Source organism: Juglans microcarpa x Juglans regia, chromosome 6S (genome assembly GCF_004785595.1).
Source record: "Juglans microcarpa x Juglans regia isolate MS1-56 chromosome 6S, Jm3101_v1.0, whole genome shotgun sequence".
NCBI lineage: Eukaryota > Viridiplantae > Streptophyta > Magnoliopsida > Fagales > Juglandaceae > Juglans > Juglans microcarpa x Juglans regia.
Genome location: NC_054605.1, coordinates 11,721,383 through 11,732,281, shown reverse-complemented (window position 1 = coordinate 11,732,281; position 10,899 = coordinate 11,721,383). Strand labels below are relative to the sequence as shown.

Below are 10,899 nucleotides of genomic sequence, written 5' to 3'. Positions count from 1 at the left end.
CCACGGGAGAAGAAGAAATGATCGGCTTCCTCCCGTGCGCGTACTGATTAATACCGTAAATTATTAGTTTAAACGTTCGAACGTTTAAGTTGTACGTCCGAACGTTATTTGCTAAAATTATTCCCGCTCATAACGTTCGGACATTTACAGTACACGTTCGAACGTACCCTTCTTATTTATAACATAAAATCTAGCGGAAAAGTTCCCGCACTTTCCTCATATATGTTCGAATGTATCACAATTTTTCGTTCGAACGTTTGTAAATTTACAGATAAACGTTCGAACATTTAACTTAAACGTCCGAACGTACATTTTATCAAATTGTTACCATATTTCAGCGGGAAATTTCTCGCACTAATTTAACTAACGTTCGAACGTTAACATATTTGGTGTTCGGATGTACATAATTTTCTGGTGATTTTCATCAAATAACGTTCGAACGTATAGTCTAAACGTCCGAACGTCTGAATAATCACACAGATACCTTAATCGAGCGGAAAATTTCCCGCTCTTATTTTAACGTTCGAACGTTAACTTGAAACGTTCGAACGTACGATTCCTACTATACTAACTTATAATATAATATATATACTACATTTTATATATATATTTATAACTATATAATATATTGTATAGTATGATAGCATAATATTTTAAATGAGGACATAAATGTATATAATATATAAATTATACCATATATATAAATCAATAATATATATTAAATTGTTACTTATTAAATTCTTTATTATATACTAACTTATAATATAATATGTATACTATATTTTATATATCTATAACTATATACTACATTGTATAGTATGATAGCATAATACTTTCAATGAGAACATAAATGTATATAATATATAAATTATACCATATATATAAATCAATAATATATATTAAATTGTTACTTATTAAATTCTTTATTATATACTAACTTATAATATAATATGTATACTATATTTTATATATCTATAACTATATACTACATTGTATAGTATGATAGCATAATACTTTCAATGAGAACATAAATGTATATAATATATAAATTATACCACATATATAAATCAATAATATATATTAAATTGTTACTTATTAAATTCTTTATTATATACTAACTTATAATATAATATTTATACTACATTTTATATATCTATTTATAACTATATACTACTTATTAAATCATCAATAAACACCATAAGCTCATAAACTATTCACAAAATTCACAAACAATAATCACAATTATTTCAAGAGTAAGCATAAAATCACAACAATATGTATAAACATATTGCTAAACTTTAGAAATATAACAAGCACTCACAAAAAAACCAATAATCTAATTGTCAATAATATTATATAACATCCTAATATATAACATAAACATTTATAATCTAATATTAAATTGAAAAACGTTCGAACGTAATAATAAGTACGTTCGAACGTTCTGTGTATATAAGGCCAAAACCGAAAGTCGAAACGACATTTCCAATACGTATCATCGTCGTTTCCTAGCACGCCGCCACGCCTCCTTCACCGCCGCCGTCAACTCCGCCACAATCGTCACTGAAGGTAGGCATTCATCTTTTATTCAAGTAACATGTATTTTATTGAGATTTGGATTGAGTTTTGTTTAAAACCGGATAAGTGGTTGGATTTTCAACTTCATTTTCCGGCCACCACGGCTAGTCATTGGCCGAATAGTCACCGTAGAAATGTTTTTTGAAGTGTATACTTCATTTGCACGGTGACATTTCGGTATTTAGAACCGTGTAGAGAAATTTTTGAGATTTCAATAATGGCTGAGTCGACTTAGCCATTCTGCGTCGAAACGTTCGAACGTTTCACCAAGACGTTCGAACGTACGACGTTTAAATTACAGAGCCGTTACGGCTTCCACGTTTGAACGTTTAATTATAACATCCGAACGTAATGATTTTCTACATTATTCATGCTTCGACGTTCGGACGTTCATATTTATGTTCACACGTAAAACAAATACGTTCGAACGTATTTGTTTTAACGTCCGAACGTACGTCAGCCAATATTTATTTACTGCTTATGTTCGAACGTACATTGTTACATTCGAACGTATTTGTTTTACGTTCGAATGTAAATATATTGACATTATTTTACGTGCGAACGTATAAATAAACATCCAAACGTTTTATCTTTAACGTTCGAACGTTAAAGATAAAACGTTCGAACGTTACGGCAGAACATCTTAAAATTAATACAAAAAAATGCATTATTGTAAATAATATTTTTTTTCCTTTTATATTTTCAGGATATGGCTCTTCCACTGCATACTAGGAAACGAGGGAGGGAAGGAGCCACGTCGGACACTGCCCGTATCGGAGCTCGTACTGTTATGGTAGAGCGAGAGGTCTTAATTAATGAGTTCGACGAACTCTATTGGCAGCAGATGAACCTGAGAGATGTTTTCCTCAGTAGAGGCTGGGGAAATATCTGCACATTGAGGGGAAGGTATACCCCTCAATGGTTCAAGAATTCTATATGGGGATGTGTGACATGCCTCAGGATGCATCCTCTCACACCGTGACTGTACGCGGTGTTTCCATTGAGGTATCAGCAGATGTTATCGGCGAGCACCTTGGGATTCGTCGAGGAGTGGAGACATTTGCACACTCGACACCCCGTGAGGATGTAGGCACTTCTACATCATCTACTAGTCGGGGATGTGAGCCAGCATCAGCCAGAGATGCAGGCCAGTCAGAGGCTGAGGATACTGGAGTCGAGGCTCGGGATGATGACCGAGACGAGGATTTCTACATCCTCACCTGGAGGGATCGCATGCAGATCGAGCAGAAGAACGCCTTCAACCAGAACCATCTGCTGCATTTCTTCCGCATGTTGCACCTTATTGTTGCAACAAATGTTGATCCTGTGGCTCATAAAACCACATTTAGTCGGCTTCGGGCACAATTTTTGATACGAGTGGCACGTGGAGATCCTATAGATTTGCCATTGCACATCTTTCAGAGGATCCGTTACGAGGCGAGCATCGTCTCCACGGATAATCTCCCATATGGTGTCCTCATCAGCCGACTATTACTTGCACGGGGAGTGCCGACCCAGCCAGAGGAGCGGGTCAAAGATCAGATGAGCCCCCTCGACATGACCACGCATCGACGTAGCATTGGACAGGCGAGGGGACGTCAGCCACCCCCTGTAGAGGATCTAGTTCCTCCGACGCAGCCTGAGCCAGGTCATGTCGGGAGTAGTAGTCAGCATACGCCGAGTACGTCTGCAGGAGATGTGCGGCCTGCTTGGGTTGATGCGGTCATCTCACAGCTGACTGCGCATATCGATCATAAGATCGATCGATCGCTCGAGGCTATATCGGCGTCTGTTGCCGAACTCACCCATCGTGTAACTATTCTTAACAACAAGGTTGATACCTTGACTGAGGAGGTACGGAGTTCGACTTTTGCGGATAACGTTATCATCTGACTGTTAATATCAAATTTTATATTTTATTTTTAATATTTGTAACGAAAAATATTATTGAATATTTCTATCGTTTTTTAATTTCAATTTTTAATCTTCTTTGATGTTATATTTTTTAACTTTAATACTAAATCACTACATTTCAAATATATATAAATCAATAATATATATTTATATATTACAAAGTGTGTATATATAAATATATACAATTCAATTTTTTAGACTTGTTCACAAATTATGCACAATAAAAACCACATAATTTTTAAATTAAAGTCATTTAATTTAAATTTACAATGAACGTTCGAATGTTATTACTTAACGTTCGAACATTGGTGCAAATATTTTACGTTCGAACGTAAAATTAATAACATTCGAACGGTTGCGCCAAAACATTTTACTTTCAAACGTAAACAGACATAATGTTCGAACGTATATGTAACGTTCGAACGCATATTTCCCATACGTTGGAACGTAAAAAAATCTCATTCTATCTTTAGTGACGGTTTGCAGAAACTGTCACAGAAAATACCTTTTAGTGACGGTCTAGGGACTGTCACAATTTCCTAACCGTCACTAAAAAACAATTGTGTTGTAGTGTATTACGCTTCTAAGAACAATTATTAGAAAGCATTGAATAGAACGAATAGACATTAATTTCATATTCTTGACATCCACGATTGATTCGAATCCATAATTTTTTTTTTATCCATAACTTTAAAATTTACTTTCATGAAGCATCAAACCATTTAAAAACTTAGTAGAAAGGAGTGCCAGCCACATAAATAATTAAATAAAGAGTAATACTAAATATAGATTTAGAATGTGTAAGTTGCGTCCATTCTTTTTTTAAAAAAATATGAGATCTATCGTTAAAAAATAATTTTTTCATGTAGATCTCATATTTACTTCTGGTTGGCTCTGCAAAGGCTAGTGAGATCATGCTTGAAATTGTGGCGGGAAGAGAAGGAAAGGATATTACAATCTGGAAACCATCAGGGGATGGTATCTTTACTTCTGCAACTGCGTGGGAGATCATTCGTACTAAAGGGACAGTGCTAAGGGGGATGGAATGGATTTGGCATCATCTTTTACCGAGGAAGATGGCTGTTTGCATGTGGAAAGCAAGATTTAATGGCTTGGCTGTCGATTCTCGGGTGCAGTCTATGGGGATTCAGTTGGCCTCCAGGTGTGATTGTTGTGCACGGGGTCAGGTTGAAACCTTAGATCATGTCTTGCGGTGTGGGAGTGTTGCTTCTGAAGTCTGGAAGGTGGCTGCTACTGCTCTGGGCATTCCGCAATTTGATGGTTCTTCATGGTGGATGACAGTGATGCACTGGTTTCAACTGGCAAAAAAGTCGAGTCACAGAGGTCTTTTGATTGGGCTCCTTCCTTCTATAATTACTTGGTGTCTCTGGCTGCGCCGTTGCAAGGCAAGAATGGAGAATTGTACGGAATCGGCAGCAGGTGTGTGGTTAGTTGTTAAGGTTTGGATAAGGAAGATTTCCTCACTTATGGTCAAATGATGGCATCTCTCTGCACGTGATGAGGATATTCTTCGTGCACTTGAAGTTCCGTATGTCTCTCAATCTAGGAATCAACCGAAGCTTATTGTCTCGGAGAAACCGGTAGAGGGGTGGATCAAGCTGAATGTAGATGGGAGTTGCCGGGGAAACCCGGGCACTTGTGGTGGAGGAGGTGTCATTCGGGATCATAGGAGAATTTTTAAAGGTGCGTTCTCATCAAATTTTGGTCACAATACAAGTAATGAGGCTGAGTTGAGGGCTTTAATTTGCGGCATTAGTCTATATAAGGAGCTGGGTTTCCACCAAATTTGTATAGAGAGTGACTCCATGTTGGTCGTTACTTGGTTGGCTAATCGGAAGTGCACGGCATGGTATTTATGAGACTTTTGAGAGGATCTTTTGCTCCTCCTAAGGGATGTGACATTTACTATTGAGCATAAATTTAGAGAGGGGAACACTGCTGCGGATTTCTTAGCCCGAAAGGGAGAGGAAAGTCATAATAATCGTTTTGTTGAGTTTGATTCTTTGCCCCGTATGTTAAAGGGTATACTACGTTTGGATAAGGCTGGCTTACCACATGTTTGAGCTTAATGGTTTTGTCAAGATTATTAGGCTTGTTTAGTTTGGCTTTATTTATAGTTTCTTGTTTAGTTTTGCACTTGGTTTTTGTCTTTTGGCTTATGCTGGCTTAGTTTTTGGTTTGGTTGTAAAGATCAAGTGTCTTGTTTGTTATTACGATTTTCTTTCATCATAAATGAAGGCTTTTAATAAATTTGGGAGGGGTCACTCTTAGACATGTGACCCTCGGTTCTTTAAAAAAAAAAAAAATCTCATATTTACCAACTTTTTTTAAATAAGGTAAACAAAGCTTACATACCATAAGACTGCAAATAGTATTTCTCATTATATAAAATATTTTGTACAATCTTAAGATGTACAAATCTTGTGCACGTAAAAAAACTAACTTTTTAGTGGTGAGTCATATATTTTCTTCAAATGAAGTCTACGGAACAGACACTAGCATTGTATCTAGCATTACTTATTAATTAAATGTATATATATTTGGACTCAATCATCTTTAAAAAAATTTGGAATTTTCTGCTTCTTCTCAAATCATCTTTCCTTAAAATAAGATGATTAAAATATATAAATAATTTGAAATAAAATCCAAAAAAAACTTATTAAAACAAAAACAAAATCGAGAGAATTTACGCACCGCATCTCATTCCAGCATATAATATATATCTCGTGGGTAGGTGAATGAATATATTATGGGTAAAATGGCAATTGCAAAATAAAAAAATGGAAAAAAAAAAAAAAAAAAAAAAAAAAGAAAGAAAGAAAGAAAAAAAGAAATTCATATTGGCAAGTGTGTAATTATAAGTGGAAAAAAGGGTATTTTAGTAGTTCTGTCTACCGTAACTAACCACCTAACTTCACGCGCGGAAGTCTCTCACCTCAATGAAAGCAATGCCGACAGAGTACTGTTCCAATTTTCGTCTCATCCGAAACGCCGTCGTGTATTCTCCGCGGAGCTCAGGATCTCCGCGTTTTGAGGAGGCCTATAAATACCCAAAACAACCTCCTTCTCCTGTCTCCACCAAACGCCGAAGACTGATCGGTTTTTCTCATCGTCGACGAACCGTACGTCCTTCTTGACTCTCTCTCTCCGGTCGCACTTGCTCTTTGCTACTTTCTCTCTTCTCGGTTGGTCTTTCTCTCTTTGCCACTACACCATCGACTTAGTTTTTCGGTTTATCCGCAAAGAATTTGAGCTCTGTATTGTAGATTTCATTTTCTCATGTGCATTTATGTTTGTAATCTTTGTTTAAAATGAGCACCTCAAATTTCTATTATGAGTCAATTAATTCACTTGAATTTTTGTTTTTGAGCCAAGGTATAAAAGCTGGAGCCTATTAATAGGATCTGTTTTGAACATTGAGTGGCTTGGGCCTAAGTTGTGCTCTCCGTGTGAAGGAGTAGCTTGATAGTTTTTGCGGCTGAAAGATGCCATCGGTAGTTCACTTTGGGTGTATTAGAGGCTGAATTTTATAATATAATTGTTGATCATCTCTTCTTTACCGATAGACGTAGGGTTTTTATGCTCAATCATGTTTTATTCGGTACTCTCTTCGCTATACGATTTTAAAACTTGAATTGATTTTAATTAACACTGTTGCTGGCGCACCAAACAAGAATTAGTACTTTAGCCGGCACAACAATCATTACTTAAATCTTGTATGGTGTTTGTTTGCTTGGATCATTTGGTTTCCTCGTTGATTGTTATGTTTTATTGTGTTGGCAAATTCACGTGTCAAAACATGTTCTTGTGTTAAAATATTCAGTGTTAAGGGGTAAGTTGGTGATGAATTCAATACAGGACTTGAAAGATTCCAGTTTATGTATTGGGAAAAACCTAGTCAAAGTTAAAAAGGAAATATATGTTGATCCATACATTGGATGAAGGGAAACTTGGTGACATTGAAAAGTTTATTCAAAATTTTATAACTTTGTATTTTGCAGAAATTTTCCATTTTCAGTGTTTAATGTGTCAAAATGGGGTTCTCAAGAGAAATTCGAAATCCAGACTTATATGTGCATTCAAAAACCTGAATATAAGATACACAGCTGGACATTATCATGGGTGTCTGGACTTGTTTTTCTGAATTTGGACAGAATAGCTTGTATGAATGTCCAAATGGAGCGAAGTTTAATTGCGCCACAACAAAAATCGTGAAACTCTAGAGAATTCCTAACTTTGCATCTTACCGTCCACCTCAAAACTTATCATATTGAGGATTCTGAATTCATACAAAAGTCAGCAACTTTTCCAGTTTATTTAAAGGGTCTCTACGCACGAAATGCTGTAGAGGAGAAGGCCATGTCACTTGTGATAGGAGAATTTTACTTTCTATAAGTTTTTGAACGTTCACCTTGAGTTTTTGTTAAGGAATCAGGCCATTGATTAGAGTGCTAGGAGAGACTAGTTTTTAGAGTTTTTAAATCAAAGAAGAAGCCGCCATGCAAGAATTCTATTCTTTAACATCTAAGAAGAAGCCACCATAGTTATGGGAGAGGGAGCCATAGAGAATAGATTTCCAGAGTGGGTTGTTGTCTGGTATCGAAGGAGTTGTAAAGGGAATTATTTGTAAAACTTAATTCTTCTTGTGGATTGATTCTGGGTTTTGCTGCCCTAGAAGGTTTACCTTTGAAGAAGAAAGAAGTTTCACTTCGTCGCCAAATTTCTGTCTTCTGATTTATTTATTGCTTTTGTGATAATTTGGTATTTATGTAGGATGACATGTCCTAGATTGGTGATTATTATTTTTGTTAAAACACATATTCATCCCCCTATGTGTTAATTTGGAGTTATATTTCGATTTGTAGACATGCTTCATTGTTTGTTAACATTATGAAAAAAATGGAGTTCAGTCATTAATTTTGAGTTTATAAAAGCAGGTTTTTTGAGAAAATTAATTTTTGCCTCTTTCCCATGGGAGCTTTGGGAATGTTTGTTGGAGACTTATGAAACCAACTTCTGCAATGCAGTCAAATTTTTTGCAGCACTTCTTAACTTGACGTATTGAATTTCTTTTCAGATGTTTATTTTTTTGTCCTAATTTTTGAACTGGGGTTTCTAAATGTGCTAATCATCAAATCTTGGAGCTTCCTAGACCTCCAACATAATTTTTAGGCCATTATAATTTATTTATTTTGGTGTAAAATCTGAGCTGCTTGGGTGAATTGCCTAACTATTTACTTGGAGAAGTTGTTTTCATTTAATCCAGTTTTTTGTTCTTTATCTCCTAGCGTTTTATACCCCCTCTTTTCAATAAAAAAGAGGATAAAGTTAACTTCTTTAATGATAAATAGCCCATAATTAGCTACATTATGGATGTTGTTTTCGCAGAACTTTCATTTTAACTGTATTTTCACAGAACATTTCATGGATTGGTGATTCTATTTACCCTTTATACATATGAATGGCGATTCTTTATAAGTGTGTAAAGAAGCCTCAAGTGCAAACTCTAGTTTTTCTTATAAAAATACCCTCAACTTGAAAATCACACACGTCACATCTGCTAGGATCACAGTTCCTTTTCTCTTTTGCCTTTTTGGTGGGTGGTGAGGAGGTGGTTCAATATTAAGTGAAGCATCCCTGCAATTTTCATCGATCCTTTACTATTACACTAGATAAGTTTGGCTCATTGAAATTCATTCATTTTACTTGATAGGTTCTTAATGCTAGCTGCACCATGGGCTCAACAGATGGGTTAGTAGATGCACAAGAGAAGCAACCTCTTTTTTCTTTTGGAGTTATATCTGACGTTCAGTATGCTGATATTCCTGATGGTCGCTCATTTATTGGGATTCCACGATTTTATCGGCATAGCATTATTGTATTGCAGAGGGCAGTTCAAAACTGGAACCACCACCAGAAGCTTAAATTTGCAATCAATTTTGGGGACATTGTTGATGGTTTTTGCCCAAAGAACCAATCCCTTACTGCTGTGAAGAAAGTTGTCAATGAATTCTCCAAATTCAATGGCCCAGTCTATCACATGATTGGCAATCACTGCCTCTACAATCTTCCACGCAGCGAGTTAATTCCCTTGTTGAAGATTCCAAGTCATAATGATCATGCCTATTTTGATTTTACACCAACTCCAGAATACAGATTCATTGTACTGGATGGCTATGATATCAGTGCCATTGGCTGGCCTCAAGATCATCCAAACACTTTGGAAGCCTTCAATTTTCTTCGTGAAAAGAACCCAAATTCTGAAAAGAACAGCCCATCTGGACTAGTGGGCCTTGAGAGAAGGTTCCTTATGTTCAATGGAGCAGTTGGGAAAAAACAATTGGAATGGTTAGATGGTATACTTCAAGAAGCATCTGAGTTAAAACAGAAAGTGGTGATCTGTTGCCATCTACCTCTAGATCCTGGTGCTTCAAATCGAGAAGCTCTTCTTTGGAATTACGATGAAGTGATGGATGTGATACACAGATACAATTGTGTAAAGGTTTGTCTAGCTGGACATGATCACAAAGGTGGGCACTCAATTGACTCCCATGGAATACACCACAGAGTCCTTGAAGCTGCCCTGGAATGCCCTCCAGGCACAGACGCATTCGGTTTTGTGAATGTTTATGATGACAGGCTATCACTTATCGGTACAGATAGAATGCAGAGCACGGACATGTGTTTTGAGCCTCAATCAGACTTATGAGAATATGTTAAAGAACCCCGATACTCATCTGTTAATTACAATGTGGAGTGTACATTATCTCCACAAAACCATACATTTGGAATCATTGAAAGTGTTCAAGATTTAGCTGGTTTCCCTTGCAAAATATCAGAGACTCAACAAATTCTGTTGCTCTACCCAATTCTGCTTATGATGGGTATACCTGCATATACTCTCTGCTAGATCTTCTTTCAGTTCTAATATCCCATGTACTTCATATGATATTTGTATCTTTTTTCTCGATCTATAGCTACCTGTGCCGGCCTTGTGAAACACCAGCCATGCATGGCCCTTTTAAAATTTCGTGCTCACGTGCTTTGTTCTTATTGTTTTGGTCATGCTGAAGAGTCATGTGATGCTACTTACGACAACCCGCTCCTTTCTCTAATGGCCATGGGTCTTGTTATGCATGCCAAACCTCGATGACGCGTTTTTAAAGATATTAAGTGAGTTCTAAAGTATGTCTAGTATTTTAAAACTCTCGAATATTTTAAATGTCTTGAAAATATTAATATGGGATATTTTTAATGTTATTGAACCAAGCCTAATTTTAAATACTACAATTTTAATATTTTTGAAGAGTTCTAAAAATATTATAATTGTGGAAAAATTATTTTGACAATGTGATTTTAGTTATTTAGAATATTATGAGATTTAAA

At 36.1% G+C, this 10,899-nt stretch overlaps 1 protein-coding gene across 2 annotated transcripts; it reads left to right on the top strand.

The window, feature by feature from the left end:
• The first annotated feature begins 6,452 nt into the window (after positions 1-6,452).
• On the top strand, positions 6,453-10,540 carry LOC121237750 (manganese-dependent ADP-ribose/CDP-alcohol diphosphatase). Of its 2 annotated transcripts, none has more exons than XM_041134614.1 (2): positions 6,453-6,635; positions 9,227-10,540. In XM_041134614.1, the coding sequence occupies exons 1-2, from the start codon at positions 6,453-6,455 to the stop codon at positions 10,220-10,222; spliced, it is 1,179 nt and encodes a 392-aa protein (XP_040990548.1). In that variant the 3' UTR covers positions 10,223-10,540. The 2 variants fall into 2 exon arrangements, with proteins under 2 accessions (XP_040990548.1, XP_040990549.1); XM_041134615.1 differs by having other exon boundaries at positions 6,488-6,698.
• The last annotated feature ends 359 nt before the right edge of the window (positions 10,541-10,899 follow it).

Bases quoted from the DNA above. Each gene is read 5' to 3' on its own strand.
- LOC121237750 (XM_041134614.1), top strand. From the start codon at position 6,453: ATGAAAGCAATGCCGACAGAGTACTGTTCCAATTTTCGTCTCATCCGA. The intron at 6,636-9,226 runs GTACGTCCTTCT...TTTACTTGATAG, and splicing joins TTTCTCATCGTCGACGAACC to GTTCTTAATGCTAGCTGCAC.